We start from the raw sequence: 19,471 nt of genomic DNA on the forward strand, positions 1-19,471 counted from the left end.
GGTGATGAAATCCCTTAATAATATGAATTAATCAAAGATACCAATCCTTTTTCTTATTGGTATCTTTGTCTGTATGTATTGAACAGATCAAACCTTGCTTGATCGACATAGGGTTGCCATCATAAGAGGTTCATCTTGCGCGGCCGTTTTTGCAGCCTCCAGACAAAAATGATACTTCTTATTATATCTGGTCTTTAAATACTGTAAGCTGTATCACACCAACAAATCGCTAATAAACAAGTAATGATTCAGTTTGTATAATGTTAGTACGATAAAATTTCGATTTTGTTTATGTTCAAGGGACAGGATTAGTCACTTTGTTTTGGAAAGTCAGATTCATCCCCAAAAGTACTAGTAACCCTGTCTTAACCCCTGTTGATCTCTACAGAAATGATCGTGGACAAACATTTGTAATGAGTCAACCGAATTTTTCACCAGTAATTGCGTTTTGATATTTAGCTACTTATATAGACGCATAAGAGATACAATATCTTATCAGTAGCCACAGAATACGTATATATTGTCACAATCCACGGAGTGAAGGCGGCACACGACAAATTTTAATATTAGTCATCGGCATCGCAAGCTACCGAAACATGGAAGTAAGTGCCCTATACCTGGCGATTATAATCACCGTCCTGGTGTTGATCTATCGTCGGATAACTAGAGACAATGATTACTTCCACGATAAACCCATTCCATCGTTGGCCGTAAAACCACTTCTGGGCAGCACCGGTGATCTGCTGGTAAAAAAGTATTCATTCAATGACTATATCAAGAAGATTTACGACCAGTTCGCAGGGGTCAAGTGAGTACCACCTGTTGAATTAGATAGAAAAAAAAAACTTGTAAACCATACGATCTTCTGTTGCAGAGTGTTTGGATTGTTCGACACTAATGTGCGCTTTTTCGTTGTTCGGGATCCAGAGTTGATCAAGAAGATCGCGGTTAAAGATTTCGACTATTTTGTTGATCGACGGCCAGTGTTTGGCGATGCCGCTAATGATAACCCGAATGTGCTCTTCAGCAAGACACTTGTTGGAATGAGGGATCAGAAATGGCGCGATATGAGAGCTATTCTGAGTCCGGCATTCACGGGAAGTAAAATGCGCACAATGTTCCAGCTGGTCACTGAATACAGTGAGCGCATGATACGGGTTCTCAAGGGTGAAGCTGCTGGAACGGGATACGTTGAGTATGAAATGAAAGACCTATTTTCTCGGATTTCTAATGATATCATCGCAACCTGTGCATTTGGGCTGGAAGTAGATTCGCTGAAAAATCGAGAGAATGAATTTTACATGTCGGGCAAGAAAATGATTAACTTCAATAGAACGATAATATTGCTCCGAATGATGGCATTTCGGTTCTTTCCTCGCTTGATGTCCAAACTGGCGATTGATATTATCGATGGAGACCTGATCCAGTATTTTTCCGAAATTATTCGAGAAGCGGTGCGAACACGAGATGCTCATGGGATTGTTCGCCCAGATATGATCCATTTGCTGATGCAAGCGAAGAAGGGTATCTTGAAGCATCAAAATGAAGCACCGGAAACCGGTGAAGGGTTTGCAACAGTAGAAGAATCCGAAGTGGGAAAGGCATCTACTAACAAAGCAATGACTGAACCGGAATTTATAGCACAGTGTTTGATTTTCTTCTTGGCTGGATTTGACACGGTATCTACTGGAATGATGTTCCTGGCCTACGAGCTAGCTCTGAATCCCTATATTCAAGAGAAACTGTACGAAGAAATAGCAAAAACGGATCAGCTACTGGATGGGAAATCTGTTACGTATGATACTATCCAATCGATGAAGTACATGGATATGGTCGTATCGGAGTCTCTACGAATGTGGCCGGTAGCAGCAGTCGACCGTCTGTGCGTACGGGACTACCTACTAGATGACGGTGAAGGTCTGAAGTTCACCATCGATAAAGGCGCTTGCGTGTGGTTTCCGATTTATGGTATCCACCATGACCCGAAGTTCTATCCAAACCCGCAGAAATTTGATCCGGAACGGTTCAGCGAAGCAAACCGGGCAAATATTAATCTTTCCACGTATTTGCCATTTGGAATCGGCCCAAGAAACTGTATCGGCTCACGTTTTGCACTGATGGAATTAAAGGCTATCACGTATCAATTGCTGTTGCATTTTACTTTTGAGCGGACCGAGCAGACACAGGTTCCGATTACGCTAACTAAGGGATTTACAGCCTTGAGTACCGAGAAGGGGGTCCATTTGCGGCTGAAGCTGAGAAAGTGAAAATAATTCATTCGTAATAAACATTTATTTCTTGATTATCGCCAGAGTATTATTTAACTTTATTTTTTTGAATATGGCAATGTCATGTGTTATTTACTGCTATGTTAAATATTCGAAAGGTTCCGAAATTCTCGCCTGGATGGAGAACCGTGAATTAAAAATTTGTCCGGACGCCAGTTGTCTGATACTGTCTCCAGTGAATAAGTTCCTCCGTACTGTTAGCTGTCGTATAAAAATAGTTACCCACGGGCTGTTGGGGTGTAATTCCTGACCTTCATCCCATTTGATTACCAGACCCGCCACATTCCATCTCGTCGAAACCAGCTTAGTCAAGCTAAGAATTTCACCAATGTGAAAACCGATTAACCCTCTAGTTCCCAACACCGTCTCTAGGCGGTCTCTATAAAAATCTAAATAAAACTACTAGAACATGATTGTATGTTGTCATCCGCACTAGCATTTCTTCCCAACGCTCACACCCTTCATACACACACACACACACACACACACACACACACACACACACACACACACACACACACACACACACACACACACACACACACACACACACACACACACACACACACACACACACATTATTTTAATATTCGTAGCTTTCTGTCGAAGGCATTTGAAGCTCAAAGTTGAAAATTTGAGGAAAACGTGTAAAAAAACTATTTTGTGTTTAGTGGTAACCTTCATTAATTAAATTTTAACTGTTTTTGGAAATTTCAATAATTAAAAAAAATATTTTTGAGTAGCCTGTTACTAGCATTTCACTGTAGATATGAATTAGTTTAGTGGAATAATTGGGAAGTTTAGGTTTTTTGGTAAAATACTTTGCCCGCCTAGAGGCGGTGTTGGGCACCTGAGCGAAAAAAATTTGCTGGCAGTTGGCAGAATCTGTTTTTCTCCTTTTGTATTAGACATATGGCGCTGTCTCTAGTTCTGCACTTCAAGTACTATTTAATCCATTCTCCAATGTGTTTATGTTGCATTAAATTCTGTTTCGTACACGTTGTAAGTGATATTGAGTTTTCGAGCGTATCAGAGTGAAGAGCCTACTTTAGTCGTATTAGGAAGGGCGCCTCACAATTTCATTAATTACTCGGAATACAATTGATGCAATGCGTATGAATTGGCATCAATATCTTTGCTTTCTTCTTATGAACCATTATGATATCAAAAATCTCCATTTGAACCAATACGTTGAATAAAGATGGCTAACGCCGCTCTAACCAACGGTTTTATATTGTTATGACGAAAATAGGCTCATTACCCTAGGTAATGTTCTTAAATTTCAGCATTTTTATTTATTTAGTTATTTAGGGCTAGTTCAAAGCTATTCCACGAATGACTAGATTTTTCGATAGCGCGGGAAAAGAACTTTCCTTGGCCGTATATGTAATATACGTAACCACAAGTAAAATGTGTTTTTTTGTTTGTTTACTTCGGAATTTCACCTGAAAATTTTCGAAAATTTAGCTTTTGAATACAGATTGTGCGCCGAAATTAAAATGCAGGAGCCTTGAGGCTAAAAAATAATAACATGTATCATTGATTTGCAGTTTTATTCAAAAAACATCTCACGCGATCCATACTTTAGCATCAAAAGTGGCCAGGTGGCATCATTGTGCGTATAGTCGTAAATTGGGGAGATTTCCGCGTCACATATTTAAAATTCTGTAATGCAGATAACAGTCCGCTCTTTTATGCAACGTATTCACTTTTACACGATCTTCTTAAATTAAAAACATAAAACATGATAAGGAAACCATCGCCAGCAGACCCTGGACTCCCCTACTATAAATTATAAGTCAATAATTAAACAACCAAAGCACTAGAGAAATACTCCTTACAGTTTAGATATTTTGCGTTCTGATGAAGTCCAAAATATAAGAAACCATCTGTATTCGCTTATGTTAAAGTAACTAGAAGAAAAAAAAGTTTTTGTTTTTTATTCGCCCAGGTGCCCAACACCGCCTCTAGGCGGCCTACTTATTTTAAGGCCTTAATGAAAAGCCCATTACTTCCAAGAATTTTCAACATTATTTTCGTTTTTCTCATCACGAGACCCATCTCCAAAAGTTTTTTCAAGCCAAAAAAAAATTTGGGCACTAGAGGGTTAATTGATTATAGCGGCGCTGATCCGACCGAATCCAAGACAGCACTACTTCTGCGTCCATCCAGAACACCACTTTACTGATCGGAATGTTGTGATTCTCCTCGATAGCCCGTGACAATTTCACCACAAGAACCGCTGCCAGGAGTTCTAGGCGCGGAATCGACATCTACTTCAACGGTGCTACCTTCGCTCGACAAATCACTAGTGAACACACCATCTTACCACGCACGATTGCACGGAAGTACGCCACGAATCTGTAGGCCGTCTCGCTGGCATGTGAAGCTAGACTTCTTTGACCTCGTCTAATCTCGCATATCCGAAATAACTTCGAGATAGCTTAAACGCCGGTACGTACGTCTGCGAGAATGTTGGTTCCACCGTAATCACTTCCTGAACGACAGCTCATCGATCGCATCATCCCAGTCGCAGCCTGTCCGCCAAAGATCCTGAACCAGGATTTTTCCAAGAAATGTAACTGGAGCGAGAAATTCTGCTGGATTGAATTGTGCCATCACAATGCTGAGAACGATTCTTTTCGTAGTTGCAGCATTCCAAACCAGGCGCACCTTACCCGGCTTCTTCGAATTCACCACGACATTCAGTGGTAGGTACCACGCAGCGGTTTGTCGCGTATCCTTCAATTCGGCATCACTCGTCTTGAGCGCGTAGCACTTGACTCGATTTGCTGGCACAGGTTTTTTTTTAAGTCTAAATTCCTGTACAGCTTACAGTTCAGAGCTTTCATCCAGCGTACAGCCATCGGATAGCTCTCAGGGAATCGTAGCGCGTCTTTACGACACTACAACCAACGTTGCTACAACCCCGTTTCAAAGTGAGTGGGTGATCACTTCGTCGTCGTCTCGAGCTCTTTTTTCCTCCACGGGCTTCGGTACAGCGAACGTCGTAATCGCTGTCTCATCCAGCATGTATTGTTCTCGCATCATATCATGGAGACGTACGTTCCGCTTCGGCAGCACCAGCTCTGATACTGCTTGAACAGCGGAAACTTCGAACCCTTCGCCGATATCATCAATTCCACCTTCCTCGAATCGTTCTCAAAGCGGTTGATATTTCCCGTCCACATTACTATCAACGGCTCTAGACTATCTTCTACTTTCATCCACCCATGTAGCCGACGACGCTTCGTTGAAAATCCAGTTGTATCGAACTACCGTTTGCCTATAAAGTATCACCGACATCATGCGGGAAATCACCACACTATCTGCCTTTTCGGTAGCATCGCTCATTGCACTCTGCCTTCTGCATACGCACCGATTCCTCCACTCGATGCAAAAGAGGATGATGGCCTCCACGACAGTTTTGCATCAAGCATCGAATCTTCGAGGTGCATCTACCGTTTCCGTGCCTGTTCAAACAAAGCCCACACTGGTTTTGTCGCTCAACCTCTCTCAACTTGGCGGCAATGTTCATTCGCTTAAGATCCTCACAGCACCTGATGAGACGATCCGTTCGTTTATATGAGCGACCGAAAATAAAAGTCGTAAGAATAGAACATGCTTCACAAAACCCGTTTCAAACATATTAGAATATAAAAATCGGAAATAAACTTCTAGCATAAAAATAGGACAGAAATCCTTCAGCCTAAGAATCGCCTAAAAAGTTCTCACCCGTAAAACTCGGCAAGGATGAAACTCCAGTATAAAAATCGTTTAAAAATAAATAAATCGCTCGTAGGAGCATCCGTATATCTTGATGTTCAAGATTAAAAGTCGGCTAACAAGATTTACTTTGTAAGAATCGAAAGTATTTCTTTCCGGTTTTTTTACTGAAGGTTTTTTTTACCCGACTCTTACAAAGGAATGCCCCAGTCCGATTTTTATGCTTGAAGTTTATATCCGGTTTTTATATTCTAATATATTTGAAACGGGTTTTACGAAGCATGTTCTGTCCTTGCGACTTTTATTTTCGATCGCGCATATATCCTACGCTGCTTGGTTACTGTCGCTCTTTGAATTTCATCAAAATTCAACTGGGCCGCGTCATGAAGATGGACAAACTCCTTCTTTTGGGAGCTTCCTTTCCCCATCCGCGAAGGCTCTCGTTCGCTTAGCGATAACGTCACTTCGTCACCTTCGACACATCCGAAACGATATCATTTATGAAGCTCGTGAACATCCACAACGGACTTCCCGCACTTATACCGGACCCAATCTAGTTTGTAGCTAGGTGGCAACTTGTCAACCAACTCCAGCACCAGCATCGCTTCAAGATGTTCGCATAGCAGTAGCACGAGCCGACTCCTGACCGCCTCAAGTGCGTCACCCTGTAGACAGTCCTGCAAACGCTGGGTTTGAGAACCCACAGGCAGCAGTCGTGTACTCCAAGTTGCTGATAAACAACGTCAAATTTTTGCTTCCCATTTAAATATAGGAAGGTTCTGTGAAACCGCTTTGCCAACAGATAGCTGTTCTCTTGTAATGTGACCAACGATACACCCCGGCCCGTTTCCTTCTCCGCAGATTTGAAGACTATTGCGACTGGCTTTACTCGGCAGACACCTCCAAAATTTCACCCTCACTCACATATTCGTCGTTTCGATCGGATTTGACGGCTTCGACAACGAACGACTTATCTAACGGCATCTGATAGCCGACCTGCTTCGTACACGCGAATTTATCAGCCGTCTGCCAATATCCTTGCTTTGGATAGGTCCCGCGGTAATTCAGCATCCAGTCTTCCAGTTTCTGTTCCGGTTTGGAGGCAGAAGTACCGTCGACAGCTCCATGTTGGCTCTTCAACGCAATGACCTTATTAATGCTATCAGCGAGCTGTTTCCGAATAGCATCCTGCTTCTTTCACGTTCTGCGGCCAATTGGCAGTCAAGTATTTTCTGTTCATACTCTAGCTGCCGCTGCTCTATTTCATGCTGGACTTGTAGCTCCTGCTCGTGCATTTCCCACTCTAGCTTCATCCGCCCCGCCTTCCAGGACAGCTGCCTAGCAAGATTCTGCTTCAGCAATTCCATCAGTTATGCAAAGGCCATCTGCTAGCTGTTCCTCTTCCAACTGCTGCTCAGTCAGGTCTAAGACGGAACCAGCTCCACGATCGGACCCTGTATCGCTATTCGGGGCGGACTTCTTCCCCGCTTCTTAGCCGCGTAGTCTCTGGAACTTTAAGACGCCGAACGCTTTGCGGAGAGCATCGCGGACAACGCCAAGCAACGTTCGCCACCTCTCGGTTGACACCTGCCATTTTTCTCTTGTTCAGTGCTTCTCAATCGTTTTTTCTCTTGTTCAGTCTAATTTGCATCAAATTAGAAAAAAATGCATTTAATTTCAATTTTTGCAACAACTTTGCACTCTCTCGTAGAAAATTTTGTTTAACGAACGTCCTACGCCGATTCACTTTGTTCGACGTTTTGTTGAATGTAGGGCTAATTTTTTGTAGGGTTTTGACGTCTTACACGCAACGCAAAATACATTGCACGCAACGCAAAATACGTTACGAATTTCTATTTTGATGGAAAGAAATGCATTTAATTTAGCTGATTTTTTAAAATCTGCCCCATAGTGTTCAGTGCTTCTCAATCGTTTTTTCTCTTGTTCAGTGCAAATCCACGACGTCGGAAGTAGTGCGCATTATAGCGCATCATTATACGAAAAATGCACTCAGAACCAGAGAAAATACGATTGCCGCTAGTTGGTTTTTCAGCTTTCAACTGCTACCAAACAATACTAAATGGTGTTCTGTTCAATGTTATTAAATATGAAAAATTATGCCAAAGGTCCGTTATGCAAAACGCTTTTATGCCAAATGACTCAGACCGCGCTTGAACGTCATAACATATATACATATACACGGTTAAATAAAACAACCTGCAGAAAAGTTCTTTTAACTTACTTTTGAGTTGTGCGTCGCTTTCGCACTTATTAGTGTTGTCAAAAACAAAAAGAGAGATTCGACTCAGTCGAGGTCTTCCGTGGAGGAAGGTACTTTTGAGTTGTTTGGGGTGAACTCAAAATTAGGTAAATTCAACTTAAATTTGAGTATAAAAAACCTATCAATGAGTTGTAATTTTTGCCGTGGTTAAATGGAAACTACCTTCAACACGGTTTACCTAATTTTAAGTTCCCCCACGATACCACGAGATTGAGTCAAAGGAACTCAATTTTAGGTAGTTTTTCGTTTCCGTGTACATACGCATGTGTATTTATGAATTTATGTAATGTAAACAGCGCAAGAACTGTCAAATTCTCCCATAGTCACTACCAAATACATTCACGGTCTACGAATTTTATTATTTTATATTATCGTGAAGAGTTACATTTATTTTCATTTTGTGTCTGTTAAACAAGTGATTATTCGTTTCGTAGCCATCTTTATCAATCGCTAATCCTCTTTCTTACTCTGAGCCGGCGAGCATTTCGAAACTCTAATCACCGGCTGGAGTGTGATGAGTAAGAAATTGAATGGGACAAGCGTATCATCCCACTTTACCTAGTTACTTTCTTCGTTTTTTTGTCAATCAAGATTAATCCAGTGGGTGACGAGTTGTAAGGTTTCAATTATACCGGAAGTTACTGGTCATGGATGAAATTGATAATATTATTTTTCACTCGCTACGGCAAATTGGTTGGTAAGTGATGAATTATTGATTGCTTTTAAAATGCGAATGAAAAGCATCGGATCTATTGCAGCAATCTTGACGAGGAGGTTAGCAGTTTTGATGAAATTAGTCCCTCGCAACTGGTTCCCATTGTATCAAAATGTATCGCACTGATAGACCCCAGTTTAGATCTGCCAAAGTCATTACCTCCAGGAATGGCTCAACGCTTTACGACTACCGCGAGTTTAGCGGAAGCATGTCGGGTAAAACATTCGCATTAACATATCAGAAAATAAATTAATCAATTCGTTCCACAGACAATCGGTTACCGAAGGGAAATTGGCTATCAGACGTTTCTTTACTCGAACGTGACTGAGGTACGTCGCGTGATGATGTTTTTGATCGAGCGGCTTCCCAAAGATTCCTCGGACAAAACCGGAGGATCGGGTCAACCAGTAGATTGCACAACAGAGTTGGAAACTCAAATCACTGCTAGTTTACAAAGCCAGCTGCAAGCACCCTGGATGCCGGAATTCTGTCGATTTGGAGCTCTGGAAAGTTTACCCAGCACAAGCACCAATGCATCACAAGCACGAGTTGCGTTCCGGCAGTTTGTCCCGAAAAAAATCAATATCCCGTTTGTGACCCATAGCGACGTGGTGGATGGTTCGTACACTTGTTTGATAAAAGTCTGGTAAAATGTCATAATTTACTCTTTGTATCGGTAGAACTTAAACAATTTTGGTCTCTTCACAAACTGGAGTCTCTAGACGATGACAACATGATTCCCACGGTGATTGCAGCTAACGATGGAGCGATCAAATCTAACGTGTCTGGCGGAACTGATGAAGTGGATCGTCATGTTGAAATGTCGACAGCATCCGAAAAGTTACTTGAATATTACGGCTCAACCAATAAGTCAACTCAACGAAAATCTCCCCAGAAAATTTCTTCCGCCAGTCCTTCGAACACAACAGGTCCTACACAGCTCGTTGCATCAGCAACAGCCAGTTCAAAAACAGGAATAAGTCCACTAGAGTCACTGCATACAGAAATGGATCAGATACAAGTGGAAATTGAACGAATTGTGGCACAGTGCGATGAACTTGAAGTGAGTCGCCAACAGCTCAACGACACGATAGAAGAACACCGGAGAGCATTAGCCACACTGAGAGATGAAAAAAAGTTCAAAGAACGCACTCATATTTTACTCGAAGATCCGGAGGTGAACGTTAGAAAATTGGAAGGGATTATAGCGGCAGGTGGCGAGCGAATGCGTAAACTGCAGGATCAGTGGAATGCACACCGAACACCGCTGTTGGAAACTCTGGACGCCTATCGGGCGAGGGATTCCAATAAACAGGTAAGCTTGAAATTGCTAAACACTAATAATTAACATTGCCTACTATTTAAATTACAGTCGAAAGTTCAGCCGCTCTTGGATCAGATCGAAGCGACCCGATTGAAATGCGAGCAAGTGGTCACCGACCTGCAAACCAAAAGTGCCATGCATCTGCGCCTTCAGCAAGAGTTTGAAAAACTGAACAAAACGGTCAGTCGTACAGCGTACACCAGCCGCATCCTGGAGATCGTTGGTAATATTCGTAAGCAGAAGACTGGCATCGATATGATTCTGCAGGATACGCGAACATTACAGAAGGACCTCAACACCATCACGGGGCAACTTGATCGTCAGTTCACCGTGACGGATGATCTAATTTTCCGAAATGCAAAGAAAGATGAACATTCGAAGCGAGCATACAAATTGTTGGTCACACTGCATTCGGACTGTGCGGAGTTGATCGGATTAGTGCAGGAAACGGGATCGATAAAGCGGGAAATCCGCGATCTTGAAGATCAAATCGAAAACGAAAAGGGCAGGAATACGGCAGCAAATCTTGCCCAGATAACAAACGATTTAACCGAAATGCAAAACGAGAGCCATCGTTTGGAGGAAAGCATACGTAGACTGGAGGAAGCCTCACGTGAACAAGTACAGTGAGTAGTTTTTATCTTAGCAAGTATAATTTTTTAAAACAATATTCACACGTAAGACAACAATTTTACGAAAAGCGTTACGTAAAAGAACGAATTGTGATTAGGGCTAGATTTAAAATCGATCAAAATAGATTAATTGTTTGCGCGGAACCTTCCAAACACACATACATTCGGTACGAGATACTCAAAAACACTAAAGTGCCCATTAAAGCCAGCTTTATTCATTTTTGCACTTGGATTGACTGTTGAAAGAACTACATGGCAGTAGTAAGCACTACTGTTGACCTTGTCGTTGGCGTACCTCTGGCGGAATGTAACCCTCGTCAACGACCCGTGGCTTCTTCTTCTTGCCGAACCACCGCTTCGGATAGAACACTTTCTTGCTATCGATTTGCAGGTCAAGTTTGTCCTCATTTTCAAAGAACCACAACTTTTGCTCTTCTTGCTCCATCTCGCGGCTCATTTTTTCCATTTCTTGTATACGCTTAGCGCGTTGCAATCGGGCCAACTCTTCCTCAAGACGATGCTGTCTTAGCTCGCACCATTGGATGTAGATCTGAGAAAATACAAAAATATAACTGAAACCATCTGATTCAAATGTGTCAAACTCACAGATTTTTGTTCCTCTATTTGCCGCTCTTCATTGTCCTCCACACTCCGATTTATCCCATCAATCAGTAACTTCTCGAAACTGCCACCGTCCACCTTCATCCCAAAGTTTGCAGTTCCTAGTAGATCAACTAACTTTACATAGTGTTCATCATCCTTATGCTCATGCTTCCCTAAAAAGGTTTTCACTAAACCTAGAACCTCTTCATTGATTTCGGTTCCTGCACTGGTTTGAACAAATTCGACAGCTTTGGAATACTTTTCGTATAGAACCAAACCGAGCAGTTTGGAACTGTTACCGACAGCTCCCTCGCTGTTCAAGCCTAGCAGGAAGAACGTTTTACCCAGCAACAGTTTTGTGTCTTTTATATCGAAATGGTCATCAAAGAACTCGTTACGGATGAAATTAACTCGTACTTTAATTTCGTCCTTCTTTTTCTTTTTACCTTCGGTCGGTTCTTGCGGTGGCGGAGGAATCAAATCATCAAAATGATCGATTTCACCGGACTTCACATACCGGTAGCAAGCGTATAATGCAAGCGAGCGGGTAATTGGGTTTGTGAAGTCTTCCTGCAGCCCCAAGAGAGTGACGATCCGAGCTGCCCACTTGAACTCATTAGTGGTTATCAATCGATCAAGTGTAAGATTTGAAGTAAAATCGTCTAGAAAAACGCCGTATCCAAGCCTATTATTCAGTAATTCGATCAACTCCGAGTAGTGACTGTGTTCGACATAATTCCGGACAATTGCGTGATGCGTGGAATCTAGGGTGTTGGAAGTTTCTTCGGTGAGACGGAATTTGTGCATCAGGTCGGCCACTTCTTCAATGTGGGAATCATCTACCATTTTGTTGGCGTAGATATCGATGTCGATTGCGGACACTTTGGCTTTTTGGTGTAACTTTTGTTCCAGTTCGTAGTATAGAGAATCGTGGTTAACTTGTGCTAGAACCGGTGTAGTCAGTCGAGCCTGCCATGCCTCCCGACAGGAATATGCATCCGATAGGAAGGTACGATGTAGGATGCCGAGCCTTCTCAGGGAAAATCTGGACATCAGCACCTGTTTTAACATTTTTTATCGGAATTGTCTAAACTTTAATCAGCTTTAACCATGTAACTCCTCGATATTAAATTGTGGAAAACTTTGAAAGAATAATGCGGATTTAAGTGGTTTTGTTATGATTTGACAGCGTTGATGGGAATATGACACAGGCAGTGCAACCAGATACTCGATTAGTAACTCGGGACCGAGGGGATCCACAATTCATACATGATTTGCTATTGAAATCCCGACAAACATATGATTAGGGCGCATAACTGTGAAAATCCACTTTGAAGAGAAATTCCGCATAAACCGTTACGCTGTTCGCAACGCTGACTTATTATACATGGGCTGTTCTATTTTACATTACCGACTAAAACAGATCGATCGCAATGCTGAGATGCAATTTTATTTTCCGAGCACTTTTTTGAATTAGATTTAGAACAGCTCGACTATTCTGTTTTAAATTTGTCACAATTAAAAACACGAATAGAACATTGTTTTAAATATTTTTCATTAGTATGTGAGACAACTGACAGCAGAAAAAACAATATGTATCACATAAGTGACAAACAATAACAAAATCAAATAAACAGGTGGCTAAATCATCGCATTGGCAACCCGGTGTTGTAGATGTATTTTGACAGATCCAAATTATACGATGGCTTGTCATTTTCAGTTCAGAAAACCTGTTAGGGGACTTGTGTCACTGTGTATTTTAAATGGAGCTCGGGACTTTAAATCTCGTGGTGGGAAATGAGTCCACACAAAAATGACAGTTTTCATTAAGTGTTAACCCAACCGCGGAAAACATCACGGAATTTTAAAACTCTCCATACAAAAATCCGCCCGGGAACAATTCAAACTAAATTGTTTCCTACGGGAAAATAGTTTTTTTATAAGACTTGAAATTCGGTGCAAGTTTGATACTGATATTTTTTAGAAGCAGCAGAGTTTTTGGTTTGACAATTTGAAGAGATCTCGGCGGAAAATTTTCCCTGATCAAATCGCGACACAAACCCCGGGCGAAACCCGCATAAATCTGTACCATATGCATACCATTGCATTAAACGTCTCAAAACCGTTTTCAATATGGTTCGTACAACAATAGATTAACCATTGCTTGGTACAATATCGAACATAACCAGTATCGTTTTTCCATACTCGACCATACAAACAACGGGTTGTTAAGAACAGTCATCTTTTGGAGAAAGCTTCGTTGACACTAAGTGGACTGACGTTTTGTCCATTTGAGCTATCGCCTATTGGAAGACGAGGATTTTTGACCATGTTAAACTACAGATTTTTGAAGTAGTGTAAGCAGATATACGAATAACAAAGACCACCTAGAGCAATATTAACCTCTGGCACAAAAGTATAATGTAGTAGACAAATCTCCAATATAGTATACGTGGAAGGTATTGGAAATGGTAACTAAATAAGTATGGTAGTATAATAGTTGAATTACAATGATGGAATGAATCAGAAGTATGGTGGGTATTATATGAATAGTTATATAATGGTGAGTATTATATGAATAGTTAGGAAATGGTTCCGAAGTTTTCTGGAATGGTATTTATTTATACGGGAATCCCGTGACCCATTTCCCGAACCACAGAGAACAGCCGTCCATCTTCAGCATTCAACTTGTGTAAAATCTCTAACGGTTTGAAGGTAGTTGGGATATCCAAACCAGGTGCGCTACTGTCGTCATGTTTTTTGTGGCTGAGTTCGACAGAATTGACAGCGGTTATTCCTCTACCCAGTCAGACCCTAGTCCGGAACCGGTTGGGACTTCCAGCATGAATTCCAGCTCAAATGCAGAGCATCCAGCATGAATTCCAGCTCAAATGACGTTTGTCAAACAAACTTTTCTGCGAGGGAGTGCATAGTTGTTGCAAAAATGGAAATAAAATGCATTTTTCTAATTTGATGCTAATTTGTTGTACATTTCTAGAATGATCTGCCCCTAGGTATAAAGTGTTTGTAGTTTGGGACATCCATAGACTTTTCTACGGTTCATGCAACGACACGACTAGACACTGGTATTCCAAAATTGTATCGCAAATATGACTACCCCTCAGTGACTCAGGTAACTGGTACTGTCAAATATGACATATCGTTACAAAATGCATGAAACTAGCAGCACTGAATAATCTGTTACTTTTTTCAAACAACCTGTAGCAACCCCTGGTTACGCAGGAAAGAATTTGTCAACAAAATAAACGATAAGTTTTTCAAAACTTTTCGCAAATTCTCTGTGATTGGCAAATTAAATTTTCTATTGCGCAGTATGGATACAACATTTAATTCATGGGTAATCCCGTGTAGCAGACTACCGTCTTCATCATCGCAAACTGGTTATCTGTTCCCAAAATCATAAAAACTATCTCGGTCGTATTAATGCGTAAGCAACTCATCCTGGCTACCACACAACCCAACCATTTACGATGATATCACTCCAGTTGAAACATACTTCGCCAGTACGACCAGTGTTGCCACAATTAAATCTGTACCGGGAGTTGAAAAATCTTTTCTATCTGTACTCTTCTATAGAAAAATCTGTACCGGATTCTGTACCCAAACAATAACAAGGTTGTAAGAAAAATCATTTATCTTGTACATATTTTTCATTCGGGGAAATCAAACCAGACATTTTGACTGGGTTGTTTTATTTGAGCTGGAATTCCACAAGAAACCAGTTAGAATTCCGGATGATGAGTTTGACTAAGTAATGTAAATATCAGCTCCTGCTCAAATTCTCGTTGCCACTTTGTTTGCAAACAACAGAGTGGTGGCGAGAAGCTGAGATGGGGCTGGTAATATCAATAGGATGCGAGAAACTTGCTTGCAGGAATTCAAATGGAGCAGGTCAGAGTAAACGTATGCACTTCGAGAAGATTCGTTCGCCTTTCACTTAGACATCATCCCTTTGATTTGCTAGAAGCAGGTATCTCGCATTCTATTGTCAGCTTCAGCTCAAGCTCAATAAGTATCAGCTCCACTTCAGATTCTTGCTATCACTGCTGCCTGACTCAACGTTTACCTGCTGTTTAGTGGGATGCATCGCAGGGTTAAATTATTTTAATTTGCTGTCTTGTAAAAAATCTGTACCAATCTGTACTTTTTTACAAAAATCTGTAATCTGTACCGTACAGAATCTATACCAAGAATGCTTCAAAAATCTGTACCTTTCTAGATAAATCTGTACTTGTGGCATCACTGAGTACGACATCGATTTGTTTGTTTTCCGAGAAAACGATCGACGATCTTGGTAGAAGCTGAATTGTGCCCTAGTTCAGCCGAAGGAAGACACTGCCTTTCAGAATATAGATGGTGCAAAGTTGCATCCGAATCACTCAACTCGACGCTGTGTTTCTCAATGAGTGCAGTAGTGCTATAGAACCTGCTACGGGTTTAGCACGTTTGGAAAAGATTCCTACCAGTGTGATCGCTGCTGGTGAACTCTATCGGATGACAGTATATTACGACAGCTTCCTAAAAGAAACAATGTGTTCCCCATTATTATTGTTATAAAATGAGAGTGATAAATTTGGAATGATATCACTATAAACCGCAAGCACAACCGCTACGTCAAATGAGTCTACGTGAACTAGCCCTCGGTCGAGATCAGGCCCGTTTAACATGCGGAAAATGTCATGATAAGCTCAGTCGCTCCAAAAGGTGTACCTGTTACAGCAATTCGATGTCCTGCGTTATCCTGGAGAAGAATGCGGTCTAGGTGATGTTTTGTTGCTCAAGAATCATACAACTTGCCAATTGGGTCATTAAGCTATATATAGTTTTCCGTTCCATTCGATAAATTTTAGGTTCAATATACATAATATAACATTACTTCAAAAAAAATTCGTTGTAATACGTAAAAACGATTTTTTGTTTTTTTTTTAAATAAATCTTATGTAAACTTGGCAACCATACATAGGAAAACTGCGGTTGTTTACATCGCCTATCAGGACAACACCCAAAATGAAAAAAAACTATATGCAATGGATGGTGTTTATGTCAAATAACAATAACCCTCCGGGAAAACCGAGAAAACAAGCCCTATTTTTTTCTGCCAGGGCATCATTTGTTGTGAAACTCGATATGTCAAATCCTTCCTATAGTGTCAAATCCAGACTGTCAACATATTCCTTTATTTTAAATTTTAATATTATTTTCACGTTTCCTGAGTTGGAAAAAAACATTGTTGCAAACACGAAAATCAGCTTTATCGATGTAAGTAATAAAAAACGACTTTTTTTTCTCATTTAATGACCCAATTGCGTGTAGGACTACAGAGGGCTCTCAGCAGCAAAAATGCTTCGTTAGCGTTTCCCACAAGGCTAACAAACAGCGATTAATTATATCTGATTCGGCGCTTTCATCCGGATTTTTTCGCTCGAAAGCATTGAGCATTGCCGTCATTTGATATCCTGTTTCATCTCTTACACTTTCATTTAATGGACCAGTGTATAACAGATGTGTTACTGCCTGCAAAGCCAGCGCTAGAAAAAGAGCATGTGCGTAACCTCATCACAATAGAGCTACTCAAGAATTACTTAGTTCGCTGGATGACACGGAACTACTTGGAATCACTTAGAATATCAACCAAATATACCAATTTGAACAGGTTATGTGTACAACACGAGAATTACGCAATATGCTAGCATTAGAATTATACATATCCAGATATTACAATAAAATTGCATTTTTGAAAGGAATTTGCAATGGTTTATAATTTTTCAAAAGCAATATTCTCTGACGACAAAAAAACTAAGCCAACGCGGCGCATACTATTTTCAACACATAACATCAATTAGATGTGTCATACATTTTGTTTCGAATGTATCATAATGAAAAGGAAAAGCAATTCATATTGTAAGGGCATTTAAAACGAAATACATTCATAACATTTTTATTTTGTTTTATTATTTTCTGTTGCATCTTCACAAAAAGATCCAGTTGCGATCAATTGGAACAAACCATCATCAATTGCGTGGGTTATTGCCGTTTGCAGCACCAGGTAGATGAATCAGCTGTTTGTTTTCTTCATTCTCGTCCAAATAATCACGAAGGATTGCGTCCAGAAAAAAGAATTGAGCTTACTGTTATAATTAAAAAATATGCCTATACTAACATTTTTATCCATCTTCGTTCTATTGTTGAAATGAAACAATAGGATTGCATCTTGAATCAGCAGCGCTGACTTGTATATGAATAACATTTTGTTATCGTTTAAAACCTGGTGATAATGCGTCGAGTAACCAAAAAGGACATCTGTTCACTTTGGCAATGACGATCTGTCAAAAAATGAAGACAAGATATATTTTTGCTTCAATACCAATATGGTTTCGTTTACCTTCACCGATCGCATTAGCACCTTATTTGGTCAGTTGGTTTAATTTTTCCGGGTACCAACGCGAGCGGGACTGTGTGTCATCAGATACTCCTGCAGAAGGAATGTTATGTTTCAAATCACGAGTACAGATTGATCCACTGAGAAAATGTATTCTAACCAACCGATGCTTGCTTTTCCAGCACCTCGTGCTCCAATGTCATCTTTTAACCAACATGAGCGAGTTTTGATCTCAGTCCAGGTGTTACTAACATGACAAACAAACCAATATTTAACAGATCACAGCTTTCCGATAGTAACTTATTTTATGATACAAATCCAAGAGCATTGCTTCGTTGAAATTCACTCATGCCCATGCGTTAGAGTTCCTAGATGGAAAACTGAGGTAACCAACACTGAAATTTTCGTTTAAAGATTTCAGTAGGAGTAATTATTGTTCGCCAAGGAGGCCAAAATACTTTATTATAGGCTCTAGATGATAGCCCCTCTCTTTGTATTCTAACTGACCGTTTTGTAGTTTTTCACAGCCTGGTCCAAACTAGTTAGTTTATATTGCAATAAAATTACCAATATTATCAGGGCCAACAGAAAATTCCACCAATCACATTCTATTATTGCTGAAAAAAATCTGCTTCATAAAAAAATTTTGAAATTAGGATTAGGCAATCAAGCATTGTTATGAGTTTACCTTGAATTTCTAAGTTGTTGATCTGCTGAATATGGTCAAAATACCACAACAGTGGCCAATCATTTTTGCCATCACCGGTAAATCCGACTAGAAGTTACTGTGAAAAACAAAACATCGTTGCTACATAGCAACTGAAAATCAAAACAAGAAAGTGTTGCTGGAGAACCTTTTTTATGTCTACTTCGAGGGGTCACTAATGTCGTTTTCGCTTGAAGCAGAAACTAACTCAGTTTCGGATCTAACTGCTGTCAAACCGTTTGTTTGAAGCCAGTTTCCAACCTAGGTTATGCGCCAGTGAACTGAAAACCGGGTTGGGTTCCAACCTGAAATATATTTCGGGTTTGCTCACACCACCGCTGTTTGGCGAGAACCCAACTCAGTTTCATTAAAAACGTTCGTTTGAAGCAACTAACCTGGGTTAGTTTCTAGGTTCTCAATCGAAAACGACATAAATGTATTGGTAACTGGCAAGCAATAACACGCACACCTTTTCTTCGGGAGATTTCACTAAGTTTCAGGTCGTGTCGTTGGTTCATGTACGTACACGTCACGTAACACAAATACTACATCACTAGATGGTGGAAAATAATAAAAAAGACGGCAAAGCAAATGGGATTGTTTTCAACCAAGAAACTAGAAACCGGAATAGAAATGCACAACAGTATTACAGCGTTTTTTATTGTTACATTACAACGAAAAACAATATTATTCTGGAAAATTTACAATGTAAATATAATATAATTTGTTGTTTCTACATTCAATTTCATTGTAAACTCGATTTTTACATCGAAGGAATGTAACAATGAAGAAAATG

The 19,471-nt window shown here is 40.5% G+C and overlaps 3 protein-coding genes across 4 annotated transcripts; 2 read left to right on the forward strand and 1 right to left on the reverse strand.

The window, feature by feature from the left end:
- Positions 1-351: 351 nt before the first annotated feature.
- LOC131689821 (probable cytochrome P450 9f2) lies at positions 352-2,311 on the forward strand. Its single transcript, XM_058975140.1, has 2 exons — positions 352-808; positions 875-2,311. Exons 1-2 carry the CDS (start codon positions 597-599, stop codon positions 2,265-2,267), a joined length of 1,605 nt encoding a protein of 534 aa, XP_058831123.1. The 5' UTR covers positions 352-596; the 3' UTR covers positions 2,268-2,311.
- Positions 2,312-8,587: 6,276 nt separating this feature from the next.
- LOC131689817 (coiled-coil domain-containing protein 22 homolog) lies at positions 8,588-11,186 on the forward strand. Of its 2 annotated transcripts, XM_058975129.1 has the most exons (6): positions 8,588-8,813; positions 8,887-8,992; positions 9,054-9,225; positions 9,280-9,628; positions 9,691-10,325; positions 10,383-11,186. In XM_058975129.1, exons 2-6 carry the CDS (start codon positions 8,943-8,945, stop codon positions 10,962-10,964), a joined length of 1,788 nt encoding a protein of 595 aa, XP_058831112.1. In that variant the 5' UTR covers positions 8,588-8,813; positions 8,887-8,942; the 3' UTR covers positions 10,965-11,186. The 2 variants fall into 2 exon arrangements, with proteins under 2 accessions (XP_058831112.1, XP_058831111.1); XM_058975128.1 differs by having other exon boundaries at positions 8,588-8,992.
- Positions 11,160-12,774, reverse strand: LOC131689823 (uncharacterized). Its single transcript, XM_058975142.1, has 2 exons — positions 11,573-12,774; positions 11,160-11,516 (listed from the first exon to the last, which is right to left on the reverse strand). The coding sequence occupies exons 1-2, from the start codon at positions 12,638-12,640 to the stop codon at positions 11,235-11,237; spliced, it is 1,350 nt and encodes a 449-aa protein (XP_058831125.1). The 5' UTR covers positions 12,641-12,774; the 3' UTR covers positions 11,160-11,234.
- Between the last annotated feature and the right edge of the window lie 6,697 nt (positions 12,775-19,471).

The sequence above is a fragment of the Topomyia yanbarensis genome, chromosome 3 (assembly GCF_030247195.1).
Source record: "Topomyia yanbarensis strain Yona2022 chromosome 3, ASM3024719v1, whole genome shotgun sequence".
Classification (NCBI taxonomy): Eukaryota; Metazoa; Arthropoda; class Insecta; order Diptera; family Culicidae; genus Topomyia; species Topomyia yanbarensis.

Bases quoted from the DNA above. Each gene is read 5' to 3' on its own strand.
- LOC131689821 (XM_058975140.1), top strand. From the start codon at position 597: ATGGAAGTAAGTGCCCTATACCTGGCGATTATAATCACCGTCCTGGTG. The intron at 809-874 runs GTGAGTACCACC...CTTCTGTTGCAG, and splicing joins GACCAGTTCGCAGGGGTCAA to AGTGTTTGGATTGTTCGACA.
- LOC131689823 (XM_058975142.1), bottom strand. From the start codon at position 12,640: ATGTTAAAACAGGTGCTGATGTCCAGATTTTCCCTGAGAAGGCTCGGC. The intron at 11,517-11,572 runs GTGAGTTTGACA...GTATTTTCTCAG, and splicing joins AAATAGAGGAACAAAAATCT to ATCTACATCCAATGGTGCGA.
- LOC131689817 (XM_058975128.1), top strand. From the start codon at position 8,943: ATGGATGAAATTGATAATATTATTTTTCACTCGCTACGGCAAATTGGT. The intron at 9,226-9,279 runs GTAAAACATTCG...TTCGTTCCACAG, and splicing joins GTTTAGCGGAAGCATGTCGG to ACAATCGGTTACCGAAGGGA. The intron at 10,326-10,382 runs GTAAGCTTGAAA...TTTAAATTACAG, and splicing joins CGAGGGATTCCAATAAACAG to TCGAAAGTTCAGCCGCTCTT.